Source organism: Anolis sagrei, chromosome 4, assembly GCF_037176765.1.
Source record: "Anolis sagrei isolate rAnoSag1 chromosome 4, rAnoSag1.mat, whole genome shotgun sequence".
Lineage (NCBI taxonomy): Eukaryota > Metazoa > Chordata > Lepidosauria > Squamata > Dactyloidae > Anolis > Anolis sagrei.
Genome location: NC_090024.1, coordinates 234527754 through 234551515, shown reverse-complemented (window position 1 = coordinate 234551515; position 23762 = coordinate 234527754). Strand labels below are relative to the sequence as shown.

General features: G+C 42.1%; 1 protein-coding gene across 1 annotated transcript in view; it reads right to left on the bottom strand.

Annotated features, from left to right (window-relative positions):
• Nucleotides 1-23762, bottom strand: part of SLC17A9 (solute carrier family 17 member 9) — a 38885-nt gene that overhangs the window by 7434 nt on the left and 7689 nt on the right. The window contains exons 2-7 of the mRNA XM_060771964.2: nucleotides 12395-12592; nucleotides 11194-11333; nucleotides 10594-10693; nucleotides 8168-8298; nucleotides 3266-3362; nucleotides 1876-1972 (exon numbers count right to left, since the gene is read on the bottom strand). Coding sequence (XP_060627947.2) covers nucleotides 1876-1972; nucleotides 3266-3362; nucleotides 8168-8298; nucleotides 10594-10693; nucleotides 11194-11333; nucleotides 12395-12592 — 763 coding nt within the window. The remainder of the gene's footprint in view (nucleotides 1-1875; nucleotides 1973-3265; nucleotides 3363-8167; nucleotides 8299-10593; nucleotides 10694-11193; nucleotides 11334-12394; nucleotides 12593-23762) is intronic.

Below are 23762 nucleotides of genomic sequence, written 5' to 3'. Positions count from 1 at the left end.
TCCAATTGTTTCAAAATCCAATGATCACACAGACAGAAGTGAGGTGAAATCTTCTGAATAGGAGCACAGACAACAAAACAAATGTCACAGGAGTGGGAACACCTCCCTATGCTATCCAAAACTAACAAATACTGATAATTGGCTGGAGTAACACTTTAAAAATGTACCTGTTCTGACTTTCATACAAATTCAACTTAAGAACAAACTTATACAACCTATCTTGTTTGTAACTTGGGGACTGCCTGTAAATATATAGCCTGAATTTAATTTTAATGCAACTTTGTGCCTCAAACAACGTTTGTGTACATTGCACCATTAGAAAGCAAAAATGTCAGTCTCTCAGCCCCACATGTCCTCGATTTTGGATTTCAGAGGAAGATATTGCAGTGAAACAACTATTGATAAGATAGAAACAGTTTCATTTGCAACATGCAAGCTTGGTCGGTAGGTGGTGCAATTTTATCACGTTTAGTATCTCATCCAAGGATTTAATCATGCAGCTGCTTCATACAAAGTTCCCCCATATGATATTAGGGACTTTTTTTCCCTTGACTTTGACTCTTATGCATATGCTCAGTGCTACTCCTGGCACAGGACACCAGGAGAAGGTACTTGCATAGTTTAACATCAGCAGCACCAAGCCTAATACAGCCACAAGCACATGATATTGATAATACATTTTAAAAACCCTGTTGTAGTTAAATAATTCAAAAACAAAAAATATGAAAAACACCTCTGCCCATATCCAATAGGAACTAGAAGAAGAAAAGCTAATTTAACCACAGCTAGTCTTATATATTATGTAGGATTTAGATTGTAGGAATCCCACAAAAGTGGGAAAATGCAAATGAAAACTATTTTTTCTAACACCTCTCTAGAAATCTCTAGGGCTTCCAGGGCAATCTAAAGATTGCTAGAGTAGTGTACTCCTTAGGAATTTCTAGGTCCTCCAGCACAATTCTGTGGTCAACTTCCAGCAACTCCAAAGACAGGAGGCTGGATGAGGGCAGTACTGGAACAACAGACTGGGGACCTGTCCTGACAGTGCCCTTATTGTGGTATCTACCAGATACCACAATAATTCCAGACATTCTCTCAGGCTAGTCTCAAGAGAACTTCTGGATACCCACCAGAAAGGAGGGGCTGTCCAGACAGCATTCTGGACAGTCCCAAATTAATTCGCTACAAACCAGGAAAACCCTGGTTTGAAGCAAATTAATTAGATAGTGGGTTTTTTCCATGCCTTCTTGGAAGGCGTATGATAAAACTACTATTTCCAGTTCTGGACTGCAGAATACTGCAGTCCAGGCAGTATTCCTACAGTATACCAGGGTAAACTGTGGGAATAGCCACCCCCCTTCCACAAGCCCCCAGACTCCTTAGAAAAGTAATGAAAACTTACCCGACCTTGATTACATGCTTCAGCCAGCTCTCCCAGCACGTAGAAATGACACAGAAGGAGTGGGGGGAGGGAGCTGGCCGAAGCATGTAATGGAGACTGGGTAAGTTTTCATTAGTTTTCTAAGGGGTATGGGGGCTTGGGGGGAGTGGAGAGGACCTCCAGACATTCTTCTGGGCTAGTCCCAAGAGAACTTCTGGATACCCACCAGTAAGCGTATGCTTTCTGAGGTGGGTGTGGACAGACCCCCAGGAAAATCCATGTTTTTAAAACATGGATTCTCCTGGGATAAAGGCCTGTCTGGATCTGCCCTAGAACCTGCAACAGAAGTATAGGCTGGATATTCAGGTTGCCTTTTGGCAATCCACCCCAAAACAGGAAACTTAAACCTATGCTTTGCAGGCCAGTTAGAAAGAGAGAAAAAAACCCTCTATAATGGTCTTGAGCTTCTCTTCTTGGACATAATTCTATCTTACTTTTGAGTCAGGAAAGGTTTCTGTGAAGAACGTGGGAAGCCAGGAGAGGAGCGTGAAGAAGGTGCTAGCCGCACACAGCTGGGACACAATCACTGCCCTGCAGGGAGACATGGGGGAAAGACCACACAAGAGCCTAAGGAGTCTTTAATAAAAAATAGCCCGGATTTAAAAGGAAGCAAACTGAGCAATTTACACATGAATGACAACAGGTGCACAGGCAGTCCCTGAGTTGGAGTAACATCCAACTTACATCCATTTCCTAGTTACAAAAAGAGGAGAGACAACAGGAAGTGAGAGGAAATCTACCCCTAGATAGGGAAATTTACTCTGTAAGAGCTATCAAGGGGGAAAAGTGTCTCCACTGAAGGTTCATCACTAATCGTTTTTCCCATGACAAAATTGGCTGGAGTTACACTTTAAAAATGTACCTGTTCCAACTTCCATACAAATTCAATTTCAGAAAAAACCTACAGAACCTATCTTGTTTGTACTCTAATAAGGATGGAAATAATATTGGTAAATGTTATGTCAGTGAAAAAGAGTGTCTCAAAAAAATGAAGACACTCTGTCCCACCCAAAATGAGGTTTTTGTTTAGTCCTACACAAATACAAGGAGACCTGTGCCATCAATCAATAGCAAAAGGTTGCATTTTGCTCCTAAAATTACATTTTGCAATATTGATTGATTATCCCATAAGCATAAATGCTTAAGACCAGCTATATTTGGGTTTATTTCAAATTTTGGAATGCCTTTATTTGCATATATATAATGTATATATATATATATATAATGAGATATCTTGGAAATGAGACCCAAGTCCAAACACATAATTTACTAATATTTCATATACATTTTCTACAGATAGCTTGAAGGTAGTTGTATACACAATAATGTTGTGCATGAAACCAAGTGTATACATAGAAGCATCAGAACACAATGTGTCACTATCTCAGCTACCTATGGGGACAATTTCAGATTTGGGAGTATTTTGATAAAGGATGTTCAACCTTTAGTTTTATTTTGTGTACAAAAAATTGTACTTTCATTCAAACTATGCTTTTAGCAGATGAGAAAAACCTTGGAAATTTTTGTTACAGATGTATCAAGATTCAAAAAGGAATGTGCAAAAAATCATATAAATTCATCCATTGGGAAGTAAAATTTTGTTCATTGTTCATTCTCAGGATGGAAATGGAATAAACAACACCCCAACTCTATTCATATATTTTCCTGAACATATGCATTTCCTCCAGGAGCAAAGTGGGAGGAAACAGCCTGCTTGACATTCATCTTTTAACTTCTTTAAGGTCCATATAAGAAGGGAACGATACTCATATAACTGTGTGCACATGGGCTCTTATGCCCGGTGAGTAAATAGGAGTAACTTACCATACTGGGGCCTTTTTAAATATTTGTTTCCAAGGCACTTTGGTCTGTTTGGATAAGGAGAGGCCTTTCACTAGGTCTTCTAAAGGGATGATGATTTCTACACAAGATAAACGACACAGATCTAAATTCATGATTACATACAGTTGCTGGGTGTATTTTTGACATTTATGATCCAAATATGCTTTCACGCTCAATTCAAGGTGCTGGTATTGAACATGGGTGAGAATATCAGACAGACTGTCTCTTGAGTTGCAGTTTTTTTGGGCTATATGACCATGTTCCAGTAGCATTCTCTCCTGATGTTTCACCTGCATCTGTGGCAAGCATCATCAGAGGTTTGTTCAAAGGTCTGTTAGAAATGAGGCAAATATATACCCATATATATTATGAACCCACACGATCTCTTCGTTCATCTGGAGAGGCCCTCCTTGCGTTCCCACCTCCATCGCAGGGGCAACTGGTGGGGACGAGAGAGAGGGCCCTTCTCAGTGGTGGCCCCTCGACTTTGGAATTCACTTCCCAACGAAATCAGGCATGCCCCAACTCTGGCTGTCTTTAGGAGGAGCCTGAAAACGTGGTTGTTCCAGTGTGCCTTCCCAGAATAATGAATTCTCAGCATTGTGCCCTCCAAATGCACTTTACATTGATTTAGGATTGTTTGTATGCTCCTACCAACGCCCCATCTCTCCTACCTTATTCATGCCTAGCATTATTTTTAACTTTAATTACATTTGGCCCAGTCATAGATTTTAATTGTGTGTTGTATTATTGTCATTGTATACTGCTTTTTTGTTATGAGTTTTATTTAATCTGTTTTACTGTTGTTGTTATTGCTTGTATTGCTGTGTTGTGGCCTCGGCCTCATGTAAGCCGCACCTAGTCCCTTGGGGAGATGGTAGTGGGGTATAAATAAAGTTTATTATTATTATTATTATTATTATTATTAATAATAATAATAATAATAATAATCTATGATTGGAATGTCTGTGGAATATCTCTCGAATGGAAAGGCTGTCTCTAGTCATATGAGGCTGCCTGAAATAGGAGATCTTTAGAGGAGGACCTGTTGTGTGTCCAAAACATCATCATCATCACCACCATTACATTTCTTACCCACCTTTCTTCATGGCTCAAAGTTAGGTTGGTTGGTACACATAACAGGGCTTTTTTCTGTAGCAGCCAATAAAGTTAACTGGCCCCATCTCTTTTAAGTTGCCAATGGGCAGCCCAAAAAGTGCTGTTTTGCATACATATCCTTTAATGTTTGAAACTGCTCTACTTCAGCTGTTGCAAAGCTGCATTTCAGGACTGTTTTAGAAAGTTTTATAAGATTTTAAACCAGCATTTTAATGTGCTTTTAAAATGTTTCTATCTTTGTACTTTTAAATTTCATTTTCAATTTATATACACACAATAAAATCCTTAGATAATCAACAAGCATCTCTACATTAAAATAATTATCTGATTTCTACAGAAAACGTATATATAAAGCACAAGCACATATGACACCTGATACAACGTAACATTCAAAATATAATTACACTGACATGACATTAATGTTAAACTAAACATATTGGTGTTGGAGGAAAGTTCTGAGAGTGCCTTGGACCGCAACAAGATCCAACCAGTCCATACTTCAGAAAATAAAGCTCGACTGCTCATTGAAGGGAAGGATATTAGAGGCAAAGATGAAGTATTTTGGCCACATCATGAGAAGGAAGGAAAGCTTAGAGAAGAGTATGACGCTGGGAGAAATGGAAGGAAAAAGGAAGAGGGGCCGACCAAGGGCAAGATGGATGGATGGGATCCTTAAAGCAACTGGCTTGACCTTGAAGGAGCTGGGGGTGGTGACAGCTGACAGGGAGCTCTGGCGTGGGCTGGTCCATGAGGTCACAAAGAGTTGGAAACGACTGAACGAATGAACAACAACAAACATATTGGATTTCCAGTTTTCCCCTCATTGGCATCTATTGTTTATTTGATTTGTATTCCTTTTACTCACAATCTACTTCAATACATGGTTTAAATACACACATACATATATCATTAGTCCTCTTGATACTACTTTAATTGTTTTTATGTGTTGATCACCTCAGAAGCCCTTGTGGGCTGGGAGGTGATAGAAAAATACATTGGTAAAATTACTCACTACTTCCTTTAGGAAAAAATCTTAATGAAAAATTGTACATATTCCTTTATTGGGAGGTGCAGACTTATAAGTTTTTTGGGGAGCCAGTATAGCCTTTAAAGTTGCCCATCTGTGCTATATGTGGAACTAGCTGTTTTGTTTATGACCATTCCTTTCTCCAAATTGTGCTAGTGATTTCAACTCAAACCAAAAGTATTCAAAGTTATGGATCCGGAAGGATTCCTGACGGCTCTTGGGGATTTTCCCGCCACCGCGGTTGGTGATCCTGTTGATGCCCTGGTCGCTCTCTGGAATGGGGAGATGACCAGGGCAATAGACACGATCGCTCCAGAACGTCCCCTCTCAAGTAGCCGATCTAAACCGGCCCCTTGGTTTACTGAGGAGCTGGCGGTGTTGAAGCGAAAGAAGAGGGAACTAGAGAGCGTGTGGCGTTCGGATCCGAGCGAGTCAAACCGAACACGGTTTGTGGCCTTTTTAAGGTCATATGCCGCGGCAATAAGAGCCGCTAAGAAAGCTTTCTTTGCGGCCACTATTGCGTCTGCAAAGAACCGTCCGGCTGAACTGTTCCGAGTTGTCAGAGGCCTTTTAAAACCCACCACTCAGGATGGGTGCCCTGACGACTCGGCTGCTCGCTGCGAAGCTTTTGCTCGGTTCTTCACAGACAAAGTCGCTTCGATCCGCTCTGGACTGGACGCCGCATTAACGGCAGTCTCTGAGGATGTAACACGAGCATCTGCTTGTCCGATTTTGATGGATTCATTTCAATTGGTTCAAACTGAGGATGTGGACAAGGTGCTTGGAGGAATGAGAGCGACCACATGCATCCTAGACCCCTGCCCATCCTGGCTTCTAAAGGAGGCCAGAGGGGGATTGGCCGAGTGGGTTAAGGTGGTGGTGAATGCCTCCCTTCGGGAAGGCATCTTTCCAGCCAGCTTAAAGCAAGCTGTGATAAAACCGCTGTTGAAGAAGCCATCACTGGACCCCACTCAATTGGTAAACTATCGGCCTGTTTCCAATCTTCCCTTTTTGGGCAAAGTCATGGAACGTGTGGTGGCCTCACAACTCCAGGCATTCTTGGTAGACACGGATTATCTAGATCCGGCACAGTCTGGCTTTAGGCCGGGACATGGTACCGAGACAGCCTTGGTCGCCTTAGTGGATGATCTCCGTCGGGAGCTTGACAGGGGGAGTGTGTCCCTGTTGGTGCTACTCGACCTCTCAGCGGCCTTCGATACCGTCGACCACGGTATCCTTCTGGGACGCCTCGCGGGAATGGGTCTCGGAGGTACTGCTCTGCAGTGGCTCCGGTCATTCCTCGAGGGTCGGTCTCAGAAGGTGTCATTGGGGGACTCCTGCTCTACCCCACAACCTTTGTCTTGTGGGGTTCCTCAGGGTTCAATACTGTCCCCCATGTTGTTTAACATCTACATGAAGCCGCTGGGCGAGATCATCCGGAGTTTCGGGGTGCGGTGTCATCTGTACGCAGATGATGTCCAACTCTGTCACTCCTTTCCACCTGCTACTAAGGAGGCTGTCGAAGTCCTGAACCGGTGCTTGGCCGCTGTGACGGTCTGGATGGGGGCGAACAAATTGAAATTGAATCCAGACAAGACAGAGGTGCTCCTGGTCAGTCGCAAGGCCGAACAGGGTATAGGGTTACAGCCTGTGTTAGACGGGGTCGCACTCCCCCTGAAGACACAGGTTCGCAGTTTGGGTGTGATCCTGGACTCATCGCTGAGCCTGGAGCCCCAGGTTTCGGCGGTGACCAGGGGAGCATTCGCACAGTTAAGACTCGTGCGCCAACTGCGACCGTACCTTGGGAAGCCTGACTTGGCCACGGTAGTCCACGCTCTGGTTACATCCCGTCTTGACTACTGCAACGCTCTCTACGTGGGGTTGCCTTTGAAGACGGCCCGGAAGCTCCAACTAGTCCAACGGGCGGCAGCCATGGTATTAACAGGAGCTGGGCGCAGGGAGCACACAACTCCTCTGCTGTACCAGCTTCACTGGCTACCGACTAGCTACCGAGCCCAATTCAAAGTGCTGGTTTTGACCTTTAAAGCCCTAAACGGTTCTGGCCCTACATACCTATCCGAACGTATCTCGGCCTATCAGCCCACCAGGACCCTTAGATCTTCAGGAGAAGCCCTTCTCTCTATCCCACCTGCTTCACAGGTGCGGCTCGTGGGAACGAGAGATAGGGCCTTTTCTGCGGTGGCCCCCCGGCTTTGGAATGCCCTCCCTACTGAATTAAGATCAGCCACCTCGCTAATGGCATTTAGGAAAAAACTAAAAACTTGGATGTTTGAGCAAGTCTTCAATTGACCTTCATCGTGATGTTTTATCTGACCATGGATTAGCAATCAAGACAACGAATTGGATGATGATTTTAACTATGAGATGTCCCGATCTGTATTGGTGGCCCAATACTGTGTATGTTTTTTGTATGTATTCTCAAATTTTAGTTTTCTATGCTTAGTGAATTGTATATTTTAACATTGTATTTTTAACATGTTGTAAACCGCGATGAGTCGCCGCACGGGCTGAGATATCGCGGTATACAAGTATACCAATAAATAAATAAATAAATAAATAAATAAGTTGATGAGATATGCTCTGAGTTGTCATCAAGTTATATTGACACACTCACACATGATGCACAAAAATTCACATTTCCGGTTGCTGTCCAGTGCCAACCAGAGCAAGCAAATGTTAGAAGGGTGAGGCTGCAGTTGTAAGAGAGACATATTTACCTTTCTCATTCAACAGGTATTTGCACATGCAGTATACCCAGAGCAAGGTTAGCAACCCTGAAAAGTAGAAGACCGTTTCCCATCCATACCAATCGAGAAGGAGAGAACCTGCAGCACCCATCACCAGAGTCCTGAAAAGGGAAGGAGAGTTAAAATGATGCATTTGCTTCCCATTCTCTCATCTAACAAAGAAGTTGAAATACAGGAGGAAATTAAACTGGGCAGATTACTCAATGGGTTGTTGTAGGTTTATTGGGCTTTATGGCCATGTTCTAGAAGCATTCTCTCCTGGCATTTCACCTGCATCTATGGCAGGCATCCTCAGAGGTTTTGAGGTCTATTGGAAACTAGGAAAAAAATGGGTTTATCTATCTGTAGAAACTCCAGGGTGGGAGAAAGAACTCTCATCTGTTGGAGTTAGGTGTGAATGTTTCAATTGGCCACCTTGATTAACATTTAATGGCCTGACAGTTTTTAGGTGTGCCCTGTTTCTGCCTGGGGGAATTCTTTGTTGAAAGATGATTAGCTGTTCCTGTTTGTTTCTTGTCTGGAGTTCCCCTGTGTTTGAGTTTTCTTCTTTATTTACTGTTATAATTTAAGAGATTTTAATACTGGTAGCCAGATTTTGTTCATGGTTTCTTCCTTTCTGTTGAAATTGTTGTTGAGAGACACACAGAGGCTATTTAACTTTCCAGCTTCATGAGGGTATACTTCAAATCTTGGGCACCAGGGGAGCTGTCACTTCACTGTCCACTTGTGACACTGATGGAGTACTTCTTCATTCTTTTGCACACTGCTGGAGATTTTTATGGTGTCATAAATTAGTTAAATTAGCCTCCCCGCATAAGCAGTACCTACATTTCCTATTTGACAGATGCAACTGTATTTCGGGCTGTTAAGGTCGACAGCTATCTAGACAGATGGTCAGGAGCTTACTCCGGCCCAGGTTGGCTTTGAACTCATGATCTTTCGGTCAGTAGTTATTTTAATGCAACTGACTTCTAACCAGCTGGTCCCTATGAAAACCCTATAACCACAACCTGGTCCCTATAAAAACATGGCTCTCGGGCAGTTAAGGTAAAGTAATCATCACCAGCATCATCAGACAAAACAAAAAAAAAAATGAAGATTCGTCATCCTCCTCTCCAAAGGCCAGTGTGCAAAAGTATGTTTTTAATTGCTTCTTGAAGGAGAGAAGTGAGGAAGCTGTACTAATTTCCCTAGATCCTTTTCACATGTACTATTTTCAAGCCAAGTGCTAGTCAACCTATATTTGTGCACTTCATTTTTCCTGCCTTAGTGCTACATTTATCATTTTCTTAGTTTAGAAAGTTCGTTTTCTGAGTTGAGAATGGGGTTAGCTTCCTTGCTTGTTTAATGTAAACTGAGAGTGACCAAACACTGCAGACCCTGCCAACCCCCCATGATGGATTGCCAAACTGTGCTGCACAATGCTATTTCAGCAGCAAAAAAGGGCTTTCTTAGAATACAGGGAAAGCTGCAGTCACTGATATCTGGTAGATTTCATATCACCTGGGTTTCTCAATGTGCAGTGTACATTGGCCTGAACTTTAAAGGAGCTCTCCAAGGTACTGAACCTATTTTGGAGATTGGATAGCACATTTCTGCAGGTTTTGCTCTGATGTTCAAAGGATGTAATACATGTACTGAACCCTAGTTTCAAAATTAGTTCAGGATTTCTGAATCATAGAATCAAAGAGTTGGAAGAGACCTTATAGGCCATCCAGTCCAGCCCCTGCCAAGAAGCAGGAATATTGCATTCAAAGCACCCCAACAGATGGCCATCCAGTTTCTGTTTAAAAGCTTCCAAAGAAGGAGCCTCCACCACACAGAGAGTTCCACAGCTGAACAGCTCTCACGGTCAGGAAGTTTTTCCTTATGTTTAGATGGAATCTCCTTTCTTGTAGTTTGAAGCCATTGTTCCGCGTCCTAGTCTCCAGGGAAGCAGAAAACAAGCTTGCTCCCTCCTCCCTGTGACTTCCTCTCACATATTTATACATGGCTATCATATCTCCTCTCAGCCTTCTCTTCTTCAGGCTAAACATGCCCAGCTCCTTAAGCCGCTCCTCATAGGGCTTGTTCTCCAGACCCTTGATCATTTTAGTCGCCCTCCTCTGGACACATTCCAGCTTGTCAATATCTCTCCTCAACTGTGGTGCCCAGAATTAGACAAAATATTACAGGTGTGGTCTAACCAAGGTGGAATAGAGGGGTAGCATTGCTTCCTTAGATCTAGACACTATGCTCCTATTGATGCAGGCCAAAATCCCATTGAAAGGTTCTTTCAAGCTTCAGATCAAAACTGACAGCTGATTCACCAGCTTACTGACCACCACTGAAAAGAGCCCAAATTGAATTTGTCTTCGTCATATTCATGGCCCCACCATTCATTTGAAAATACTTACCCAAACTGTGATCCAGTTCCGACAGTGCTATATGTAAACGCTCTTTCATTTTCCCGCACTTTTCGGGAAAACAGGCTAGCCAAAGCAGGAAAATGAACCCCTGGTAAGTTAGAGGGGGAAGAAGACATTCCCATTAGATTAGGTTTGGAGGGGTACTACACAGCTCTGGGGACAGAATTCAATTCAATTTTTAGGAGTAGTGCAACTTTCACTGAAATCCAGGCAAACTCTGACCTGTATGAGGCTAACTTTCCCCTTCTTTGGCAGAGATAATTATATTTTACAGGAAGTCTATACTGCTATACCTGTTGATGCTGAATAAGTAAACCTTTTCAAATGCAATTGAAATGAAAGACTTTTACCTTTGTTAGAGCTACAGTAGGTTTTCTTGGCGACTCCGCACTTAATATAATAATATAATATAATGATATGATATGATATGATATGATATGATATGATATGATAAGATATGATATGATATGATATATAACCCTTTAATTAAAAATGGAAAGTCTTCATGACTACAAACTAATTAGTGCTTCTTCATACTCCAGTCCCAATATCTGGGTAAACAAAACTTTGACAAGCAGATCATCTTACCTTGAAACAGCCCCATGAAGAACCGGGAGAAGGTCATAAGAACCAGGTGAGCAGAGCCAACATAGATGAAAAGAGGGGTGATGGCAGTAATGCACCCCCAGGCTGTCGCAGAAAGGAGGAGAACTTTCTCTCCTCCTATCCTAGAAGATAGAAGAGAATCAGGTTACTTGCCAAAAAGTTGTTCCCTACACTTCTAGGTCAATGTTTTAATGCAGGAATCAATGCTGCCCCCCATTTGAATAGGAGTGGTATGTTGCCCATGACTTGTACAAGCTATGAATCTACACTATCACATACCTCCTTCTACAAGAGAAAAGACTAATTCTTTTACAAACTTGCATTCATGTAGTGGCCAGTGTTCGAAATACGATGGACCAAAAATGCCAGCACATTTTAATGTTCAGCTCTTACCATCAAGAACCAAGCATAAGGAGATGGGCCAGGCTGGGTTAAACTGCCAGCTGCAAAAAAAATTGCCAATCAAAAGGTCAACAGTTCAAGCCCAGTCCGGGATAAGCTCCCAATCGTCAGCCCAGCTTCTGCTCACCTAGCAGTTCGAAAACAGTAATGTGAGTAGATAAATAGGTATCACTTTGGCGAGGAGGTAATAAAAGGCAGCCATGAGGACATGCTGAAAATTCGATCGGGAGAGCATTTAAAAACAACAAAGGTCCTTGACATAGAAAATGGAGAGACAGCACCCCCTGTGGCTGGAGTTTAGCACAGCCTCCAGATGCCAGAAAGGGAAAAAGATGGGAAGCCTTTATCTCTGTTTTTGTAGTGTCTGTCTTTGTTAATTATATAATTAGCATAGAATGTTTGCCTTATATGTGTACTGTAATCCGCCCATCCCCTCGCGAAGATAGGGCAGAATATGAATAAAGTATATTATTATTAATATTATTATTATTATTATGTGTTTCAATGTTTTAGAAACAGGAGAGGAGATTTCATTCTTCCCCATTACTACATCATGAGGAAGAGTGTAAGGATTGCCAGATTACATTTTAATAATTTTGTGCTTGGAAAAAGGTTTGTGTACATTGAACCATCAAAAAGCATTGGTTTCACTGTTTCAGCCAACCATGTGGACAACTTTGGAGAGTTTAGGATTTCAGAATTCTGGAGAAGGGATACTCAGCCTGCATTCATTCTATTTCTAGTATGGTCACAATGCAGTTAAATACAAAATGGCCCATACCTATCACTCAGGTGTCCTCCAATGATCTGAGTCACACAGTAGCCCCAGAAAAAGCTGCTCAGGACAATGCCAGATTGTTTCTTGTCCCAGCCAAAGTGGGCACTCATGGCCACTACACAGATGGGCATCGTGACCCGTGTGCAGTAGAGCAAGCAGGTTCCAAGCAGAAGCGTCAAGGTCCATATTCGAGATTCGGGCCTGCAGAAGATGGGAGATGATGTTGTTTTCAACATTTTAATAGAAAGGAGGTATAACAAGAATTCATCAGATCATAACAATTATTCTGAGCCAGGCGGCGAAATAAATGGTAGTTTCCCAGCACGTATTTGCCATAGCACATGTCCAGGAATTGACACAGATGCAAATGAATTTCAGCCTTTTCTGTATTCTTTGTAATGGAAATCAAGTTCCTAGCCTTTGTCATGGTTTGCACCCGAGAGGAGCTGAAAGGAGGATTACTTCTCCCAGGTTCTGTATTAGGCTTTCAGAGAGAGCAAAAACAGATGCAGCCAGAGACCAAAGAGGTCACAACTTCAGACAGAAGTGGACAGCAACCCCAAGTGGACAGTGGAAGTCTTACTCCTCCTCTGGCTCACAGCAAGAGCAGGATTGGGACCTTGAGTTGGAAGACCAAGGGTTAATTATTTCAGACGAGCTACAATTAAGGACAGATGGTATTCAAGTGCAGAGGTCTTGTCGTTTGGCTACAAAGAGGGCCAGCAGGTTGGAGCGCTAGAGAGACCTGCATAAATAGCTTGTTTGGATACTTAGCTAAGGATAGTAACATTGGTTTTTGGAGCCATAGCCTTAGCATCGTGTCTTGCGCCTTGAATCCTTAAAAGATGGGCTGGACCTGGGATGTTGGATTGTGGAGTATCCCTGGAAACTGTGTTGGTGAGATAACTTGGCTTTGGAATATTGTAATGGACAAAGTCTTATCTTCGTGTCTTCTCCTGTCCAATTTTGTCCCAATAATAGACTTAAAACCAAGTTTAAAGGCACTCAAAAAGCAAAGTTTAAAGTAGCAGACTCACATTAACAAAAGCAATTACACAAAAGGCAAGTTCACAAAACAAGGCAAAACTCTCTTGGCTGAGTAAAGTCTTTGGTAATTTCTTCTCCAGGCAACAAACACAAGGCTTCTGGCTGGTACAGATACAGGATCAAGGTTAGATGGATCGGTTGCTGCCAACGATGGCTATTTCCTCTGTTCCAGCACATGTGTCTCCAGGGAGTGTTCTGATTGCTGCAAGTCTTTTCACCAATCCAATCCAGACTGACCTATACCTTGCTTGTTACTGCCTTCGGCATTCATGAAAAGTAAGAATGACCAGCGTGCCTCCCTCACCTTCTTCTTTCTCCCAAGCAGGCCTGAGCATCTGCCCAGAATCCCCAGCCCATTCCTCTTCAACCTTCACCTCTTCAAACTCCTCCTCAGAGGCAGAAGAGGAAGAGGAAGACATAACACCTCCTTGCTTGATTGATTGATTATTGTGTTGACTTCAGACTAACTCTGGACTAACCCTGGACTGCTTCCTTGGAGACTAGGATGTGGAACAATGGCTTCAAACTACAAGAGAGGAGATTCCATCTGAACATGAGAAAGAACTTCCTGACTGTGAGAGCCGTTCAGCAGTGGAACTCTCTGCACCGGAGTGTGGTGGAGGCTCCTTCTTTGGAAGCTTTTAAACAGAGACTGGATGGCCATCTGTCAGGGGTGATTTGAATGCAATATTCCTGCTTCTTGGCAGGGGGTTGGACTGGATGGCCCATGAGGGCTCTTCCAACTCTTTGATTCTATGATTCTATGTTTGTGTGCTCAGCTTTTTTACAGATAGGAGCCAGCAGGATTCTAACAACCCTTAATATTCCACATTGCAGTTGTTTACTTCAGGGCTGGAAACTGGAGGGGGCAAGAGCTATTTTTCATTTACACTGAGATTGGATTGCTCCAACATACATGCCACAAAGGCAAAGCATAAAATCATAGAGCTGGAATAGACTCCAAGAGCCATCCAGTTGAACCTCATATCCACACTACACAGCATTAGCAGTTTGATATCACCAACTTCATGAATCCATTTTATGGAATTCTAGGATGTGTAGCTTGATGAGAGTGGGTTAAAATTCTCTGCTTAAGACCAAAACATTTCAATTCCTGGGAGAACTTCAGAGCCGACCATCAGAATATTCTAAATATTGACCTCAATTACATTGTTTTCCCCAACTACAATAGATCCCCTAGTTTTGTAGGAGTTGGGGGTGCAAGATCTGCATGGAAGTGGGTAAAATGTGAATATTGCCACCTCCCAAAATTGTATTTAACGTTTTAAAAACACAGCCAGGCCCAGACACTCTCCCATTTTGACTTCATCCCAATGACACCAATATTACCAAAGTCCCTGTTAAAAATGCCATTGGACAGCCATAGGACAGCAGTGGATGCAGTGGCAAATATAGCAACCCATAAATAACCCAGAAATATATTTAACCTGCAAATGTAGAGATATTGACTGTAAAGCAGTACTATTCAATCAACTAGAATTACATACATGTTGACTTACCATTCTACAATTGACAGAATTGGTCTGCTCCAATTGGAACTAGTGGATAGGATTCTAGCCATTGTTATCAAACTCTAGATCCTGTGGCGCACAGCAATGGAAGTTAAAGTGGTATTAAATTTATATAATTGTGACGTATAGACACACACACATCCTACAATTATTTCATAGCAGTAGCAAGATATGAACCAGAAACTTTATAAGTTACAGCTCGGTTTCTTGGCCACTGCTCTGTATCAGCACTTAAAACTGTTCTTAAGCTGAGCGGCTGTCATCTTTAGCCAATTCCTTCATGCAGGTTGAACGCCATTCAATTCAGATCTCCTAATGCAAATAATGCAGGTATCTTTAGGGCCTCACCAGGTCCAACAAGTCTTTCTCATTCTGCCTTTGTTCCTCACATTGCCACAGGCTCTCCAGTGATCTGCCACTCACCTGTCATATTGAACTGTGTTGGCATGAATGGGCACAGAAGCAGAAGATTATGCACCCGTGACAATTGCTTGGCTCAGTTCCCAGGTCCTTTCATGAAACCAGGGAAGAAAGCTCCCTTAATCTTCCACAAACACAGTTCTTGGCAAGCTAAAGACTCTCCTTTTTGAAAACCAAGAAACAGGAGTCAGGAGTGGCAGAATTCTCTGCCAACAAGTAGACAGAAATGATTTTTCAACTAAAACATCTATCAAGATAGATTTATTTTCTTTAGAAGATACAAATTTCTCTAAAAGCCTGTGTCCCTTTGTTGACTGAAGTATCAAGCCTGGATAAAAACCTCCCAACAATCTCTGTTTCATTGCTGCATTGTTGCTTATATTGAATGTGTTTTGATTATACAGAATTTTAAGTATATTGACCTATATGCCATTTAGTTTGTGTGGTATCTTTTTACTGTTATGCTTCTATATTATATTATATTATATTATATTATATTATATTATATTATATTATTGCAAATTGCCCATGGTTTAAGCATCAACAATAATGTTAAACTCTACTACAAATTGATTATCCCTTATTTGGAATTCAAAAATCCAAAATATTCTAAAAATCCAAAACTGTCCAAATGGATGCCTTAGAAAGGGATACCTTTGCTTTCTAATGGTTTGAGGCATACAAGTACAGTAATAAAAATATTGTATAAATTACTCTCAGGCTATGTTTAATAAGGTGTATATGAAACACATATGAAATTCCTGTTTAGACTCAAGTCCTATCTCTAATATACCTCATTATAAAAAGTACATGCAAATACGGGTATTCCAAAATTTAAAAAAGTCAAAACTCTTCTGATCCTAATTATTTTAGATAAGGGATACTCTACTTGTACTATGGTTTCTTAGTTATTTCAGTACGGTTGCTCCAACGTTCTGGACTTATGCAGAAAATGTTAAAGAAATTATTTATTTATTTGCGATATTTCTATCCCTCCTTTCTCAAGTCTGAAGGCGATTCAAGATAGCTTACAAATTGGCAGCAATTTGGTGCCATAACAATCCACAATATACAATAAAAACATTTAAAACAGCATTATAAAATCAATACAATACAATACAAACACCATTCTCCCATCTTTTCTATTTCTTCCTTTCCTTCATCTCATGCTCTCACAGTGTGATCTTGCCTCTTGTACTCTGCCCCTGGCATTGCTCTTTCTCACTTTCTTCATCCCCAAAATTCCCAGGTGGACTGGATTTTTGCAGAACCATTTGACAGAAGAGTGCCTCCACATTTCCCTCCAAATCTGTTACTACAAGGACTAGATCCCAGCTTTATGATGCTCTGGGGGTTGGGACCTCTGGGGGGGGGGTCGCAAGGGGGTGTCAGAGGGATCACCAAAGACCATCAGAAAACACAGTATACTCTGTTGGTCATGGGGGTTCTGTGTGGGAAGTTTGGCCGAATTGTATCATTGGTAGGCTTCAGAATGCTCTTTGATTGCAGATGAACTATAAATTCCAGCAACTACAACTCCCAAATGTCAAGGTCTATTTTCCCCAAACTCCACCAGTGTTCACATTTGGGCATATTGATTATTTGTGCCAAGTTTGGTCCAGATACATCATTGTTTTAGTTCACAGTGCTCTTTGGATGTAGTTGAACTACAGCTCCCAAACTCAAGGTCAATGCCCACCAAAACCTTCCAGTATTTTCTGTTGGTCATGAGAGTTATGTGTGGCAAGTCTGGTTCAATTGCATCCTTGATGGAGTTCAGAATGCTCTTTTAATTTAACTGAACCATAAATCCCAGCAACTACAATCCCCAAATGACAAAATCAACCCCCCCCCCCACCCCACCAGTATTCAAATTTAGACATATTGATTACCGTATTTGTGCCAAATTTAGTCCAGTGAATGAAAATACATTCTACATATCATATATTTACATTATGATTCATAACATTAGCAAAATTACAGTTATGAAGTAGCAACAAAAATAATTTTATGGTTGGGGGTCACCACAACATGAGGAACTGCATTAAGGGGTCACAGCATTAGGAAGATTGAGAACCACTGGAAAACAGTGGTTCCCAACCTTTTTTTCACCAGGGACTACTTTGCCCATGGACCACTTGACCAGGGACCACTCTGACCAGGGACCACTCTCCAAGATTATTACCAAAAGGATTACAAATCAGATTTTGGTCAGCTTTAGATTCAATTTGGTTACTTGGGGTGCTGATTCAGAAAATTGCATTGGATAGACCACATCAGCTCTAGTTTCTGATACAGAATATATGCCACCTGGGAGTCAGCATCTGCGCACCCACAGAAAACCATATTTAATAATGTGGTCAATCCAATGCAATTTCTTGAATCAGCACCCTAAATAACTCCAAGAACAGGCCTAAAAACAAAGACACCAAGGCACCCCCATTTACACCCCTGCGACATAGTATAGCTCAGGGAGAGGGGGAGGAGAAGAAGCAGCCATTGGGAGACTTGTTGTCGCGCCTTTTGTGGGTAGTCAGCCTCTCATCTTCCAACATCCCCATTGCCTCGGCACTATAAGTGGGTTTTGTGAGACCTGTCACACTCGTTGAAAAGGTGTAGTAATGGTGAGGTCACGGGCCATATTTTAGTTCTTGGGGACCACTGGTAGTGCACAGACCACAGGTTGGGAACCACTGCTCTAAAACAATAGTCTAAACAAAATCTGGTGCCATGCCTACAATCCTGGCAAAACTCAGCCATCAGTGGAATACAAGAGAAGGTGACTAACTTTACAGTTGTGGCCAACTGTGGATTTGTCGGAGCTACGTTGCTGTTATTGTTAATTAAGAGAAAATTTTGTTTATCCCACAAAAGTTTCTATATCCTATTTGTTCTTACAGTGGACACTTGAATGCATTCTTTCCTCTTTGAGCATCATCTGCCTCCACCAACGCAAACATGAGTTAAACATTAACTAATCACAAACAGGAGAAACACAGTTTTGGAGTATTATTAACCCAAAGTTGGGCAAGTGCTCAAATACAGTCACAATGTGTATTATCCTCATAGTGTTTGCTTCTTCCTCCTGCTGTGTACAGTAATTCTGGAGTGCTGGAGGGTAATAAGAATCCTTCCCATTGATTTTTCCTCCATTACTCACATTTTCAGCATGGCAAAGGGTGAAATATTGAAAAGCATTCACACCTAGAACTCTCCTGTTTCTTGTATGTCAAATTATCATGGGAAATTTGCCTGCCTTTTTTCTTTGGATGCTCAAACTATATTTCTAAATATGACCTAAGGTTTCAAGGCACTTTAATGCTAGAAATTTTGGATCTGCAAGAATATTTCCAGAGAGGGAGGGAACGTTCGTATTTAGGAAGAAAATGCTTTCTTTTGGCCTTTCACTACAAGCTTAACTGAAGAAGAAGAGGAGGAGGAGGAAGATCACACAGACAGACTACAAGCAGAGGCATAACATCGTTGCTCCGACGATCCATTGGAACTTGCACCACAAATACCATCTGCCTGTGACAAAGAACTGGTGGGATCACAAGCCTGAAAAAATTACAAATAATGAACACATCAAACTACTCTGGGACTTCCGAATTCAAACTGACAGAGTTTTGGAGCACAATACTCCTGACTTCACAATTGTGTTAAAAAACCAAGTATGGATCGTCAATCTTGCAATCCCAAGCAACAGCAGGATTAAAGAGAAACTACTGGAAAAGCAGACACGATATGAGGGTTTAAAGATTGAGTTGCAAAGATTTTGGCACAAGCCAGTAAAGGTGGTCCCAGTGGTGATTGGCACACTGGATACAGTGCCTAAAGACCTTGGCCTGCGCTTAAAAACAATCAGTGCTAACCTTTCAGTCAGCAAGTTCAGCAGCTCAGCAGTTTAATCTGCTGCGCCACCAGGGTTCATAACCCTTTTGTAAAGTATGATCTTCCTGATCATACCCATTTGAGTGAATCTTAGTGGTAAATATCCACTAGTATTCATGCAAGGCAAATTAGGCTTCTCAGTTGTTAGACTGATTTACCTGGTTATCTCGTGAACTGTTAGGAACAAAGATATGCCTGCTCCCTCCTCAATATGACATCCTTTCAAATATTTAAACATGGCTCTCCTATTCCCTCTTCTCCAAGCTAAACAAACCCTGCTCCTTAAGCCATTCCTCACAGGGCTTGGTTTCCAAACTTGTCATTACTTTGGTTGCCCTCCTCTGGACATATTCTAGCTTGTTCAGATAGGAAATCTACAGGATTATTTAAAAGAAGGACACTTATATTCCCAGATTCCAATGATGTTCCATTATCTGGGCAGAGGCCACTAGGGGGTGCTAGAGAGAGAAGGATAGTCCATTTTACAGTGGGGGAGTTGAAGGAGGAAAACAATTTATTCTGTTTTCTCTGGTTATTCTCCCTCACCACTTCCCATAACATACACGAAGGTATGTTTCCATGATTGGGACATGGGTGAGGGGAATAACAGGAAAACAAGGGGAAATGGTTTTACTCCTTCAACCCACCCGCCACCCCCATAAAATGGACTATCCTTCTTCCTCTCTAGCTCCCTCTAGTGGCCTCTGCCCAGATAATGGAACAGTACCCAGATTGGGTTGTTGTAGGTTTTTTCGAGCTATATGGCCATGGTCTAGAGGCATTCTCTCCTGACGTTTCGCCTGCATCTATGGCAAGCATCCTCAGAGGTAGTGAGGTCTGCTGGAACTAGGAAAAAGGGTTTATATATCTATGGAATGACCAGGGTGGGACAAAGGACTCTTGTCTGCTGGAGCTAGGTGTGAATGTTTCAACTGACCACCTTGAGTAGCATATAATGGCCTGACAGTGCCTAGAGCAAACTTTTTATATCCTATTTGTACCCACATTCCTAAATCCCTCATTTATTTACATATTTATTTACAATATTTATATTCTGCCCTTCTCACCCCGCAGGGGACTCAGGGCGGATTACAATGTACATATATATGGCAAACATTCAATGCCAAAGACACACAACAGATATAGACACACAACAGATATAGTCAGAGGCTATTTAACTTTTCTGGCCACCAGGGGAGCTGTCGCTTTCATCGTCCATCTGCGACACTGACAAAGTACTTCCGCATTCCCCGCATGCTTTTGCTGGAGTGCTTTGCTGGAGTCTTTTTTATGGCCTCATAAATTAACTAAATTAGCCTCCCCACACATAGGTGGTACCAAATTTTCCTACTTGACAGATGCAACTGTCTTTCTGGATGCAAAGGTCGACAACAAGCTACACAATTGGTCAGAAGCTCACTCCAACCCTGGCTGGCTTCAAACTCATGACCTTTTGGTCAGAAGTGATCTTAATGCAGCTGACACTCAGCCAGCTGCCCCACAGTCCTGGTGTCCTTCTCAAAATAGTGACAGGAAGTAACAACAAGACAAGTGTCACTTCCTTGTGAAAAACGTTGCTAATTGTGTGTGGGAGAGCGTCTTTAGCGGCCACAAATGGGGGGGGGGGAGGGCATGAGATCCACGTCACTCACAGGCTGCACTTTGGCCACCCCAGTACAGGTATTTCAATATCCTTTCTGCCATGCAGAGAAAGAGTTTTCAATGTCTTCAGATATACAGAGCAAGCACCAGAGTCAGGCAGTTCTGAGTTACACCCACTAGATATATGAGCCGTGCGCCAAAATTTCAGCACTTTCTCAAATGATGCTGGGACCTTTAACATTCTCTTGCCAAACTGCTTGCCAAAACAAACCCAGGGTTATGGAAAGGGTCCAAATCAAATGGAGGTGAATAAACCGCTTTGAAAAGATGGAAGTTTGCATGAGGACAACAAACCAAAACTCATGGCGTGTTCAGCCAACTGGTTTTTTCCCCCTCCTTTACTGAATTACAGCTTGTTTTACTATTTTTAATGACACTTGCATTTGCATTTTCCTTGTCAAAAATGCACACAGCAATAATCCTGAAAACTCAACCCTAATGTATACTTGCAAACAAAATGACAATAATACATTTGGTCAGATGAGGGGGATGAACCCATTTTTACCCAATGAGCTTATGTTGCAAACTCATATTCTGTTTCTGCCAATAATGATCTTTTTTATGTGCCTTGGGCATTATTCTTATCCGAGTTTACCAACAGCCCCTTAATTGAAAACAGTTATTCTGTGGTAACAACTGGCCACATAATTGGCACACAAGTATAGCACATGAACATGTGCAAACCAGGCGAAATGATCTAAGGCCCTTTCCATTATTCAGTGTGTATAAAATCCACATTGAACTGGATTAAATGGCAGTGTGGATTCAGATAATCCAGTTCAAAGCAGATATTGTGGATTATCTGCCTTGAAATCCTCAGGAAGGGCCCTGAGAATACACTTGTCTATGGGCCCTTCCACACAGTCATACAAACCGGAATATCAATCCACAATATCTGCTTTGAACTGGATTATCTGAGTCCACACTGCCATATAATCCAATTCAATGTGGATTTTATGCAGCTGTGTGGAAGGCTAAAAAATGGACTGAAAAAAAGGTATGCTTAAGTCGTAGGTTCTCTAAACCTGACACATAATGTCTATGACAATTTGTATTCATGTCTTTGGACTTTAATCAGTCTCAAAAATCTTGCTTTTAACCCTGAGGTTTTACAGAAAATTGAGACTAGGTGTTTGGTAATCCCTCCAGGCGAGACTACCAGGAAGTGGTTCTCTCCGGGACTGAATTTTTATGTTTTAAAAAGAAAAACTGTACGGGCTGATATTTTTTGCACGCATGGATTTGGCCCATAATTGCATGGCTGAAAATAATGCAAAGGATTGGAAAGCGAACCACTAGGGCTGGACAATTCGTTTCGTTAATTCGTAATTCGTTAAAAAATTCGTTAATTTTTGAATTACGAAACGATTATAAAACTTTTTTTTTAACCTGGAAGTGTTTTTAAATATCGAAACGGCAGGCGCCAAAAAATTTTGTATTTCCGTCCATTTCGGAAATACGTAAGATGGCCGCCTGCCGATGCTTGCTGAGAGGGCAAGCTTACTTTTCCTTGGAAGGGAGAGGGGCGAGCGAGTGGCTCGCGAGAGAGGGCAAGCTTCCCTTTCACTTTGGGAGGCAGAGAGAGATGAGGAAAGGAAGGAGAGAGGTTTCCCAATGCGACAAGGCAATGGAGTTCCTAATTAAATATAAAGAAGGGAAGGAGGGTGCTTGAGAGAGGGGCCTTAGTTTCCACCAGTCTGCATATTTTATTTGATTTGCAAGATAAAATACAGAGGGAAGTTTGAGGCCGGGATGCCGCCTGTCAAGCACTTTCTCTCCTTCAGGGTCCCTTTTGGATTGAAGCCTCCCCATGAGGAAGGCGTTGGGGAGTCTCAGCAGGGTCACCTCCCCCCCCCCCACTCCTTCCTCCCTCTCCCCCCAGGAAAGTGCGGGATTGGTCTTTCCGCCTGCCGATGCTTGCTGAGAGGGCGAGCTTACTTTTCCTTGGAAGGGAGAGGGGCGAGCGAGCGGCTCGCGAGAGGGGCGAGCGAGCGGCGAGAGGGCCCGCCAGAGTGAGTGCCTGCCTTCCCTCCTTAATAATAATTTAATTCTACTAAATTAATAATTAAATTTAAAAAATATTTTTAAAATATTGAAAAAAAAAGGGCGCCATCTTTACAAAATGTTTTGTAAATATTTACGAAATTTCGTAAATACCGAACTTTTTTTTTGGAAAATTTTGTAATTATTTTAAATATCGAAACAAAAAAAACCCCCAATTACAAATCGATTTTAGAAACAAATTTTTGCGTTGTTACCCAGGCCTACGAACCACTCATTAACAGCGAGGCAAAAAATGTGTGGCCAGTTATGCAATCTCAATATGATGTATGTGACACTAACAGGGTGACTGCAGGGTCAATGTTTTTGGAAAGGCATGACCTTTTAGAGAGCATAACCTGTTGGAAAACCAGGAATCTCCACAGCCTTTTAGAAACGTGACCTTTTTTGGAGATTAATTGGCATTCACACTATTTGGAATAATCATAAGGTAAAAGTAAAGGTTTGCCCTGATATTAAGTCTAGTCATGTCTGACTCTGGGAGGTGGTGCTCATCTCCATTTCTAAGCTGAAGAGCTTGGCGTTGTCCGTAGACATCTCCTAGATCAGTGGTTCTCAACCTGTGGGTCCCCAGATGTTTTGGCCTTCAACTCCCAGAAATCCTAACAGCTGATAAACTGGTTGGGATTTCTGGGAGTTGTAGGCCAAAACACCTGGGGACCCAAAGGTTGAGAACCACTGTCCTAGATCATGTGGCCAGCATGACTGCATGGAGCACCGTTACTTTCCCACCAAAGCAGTACCTATTGTTCTACTCA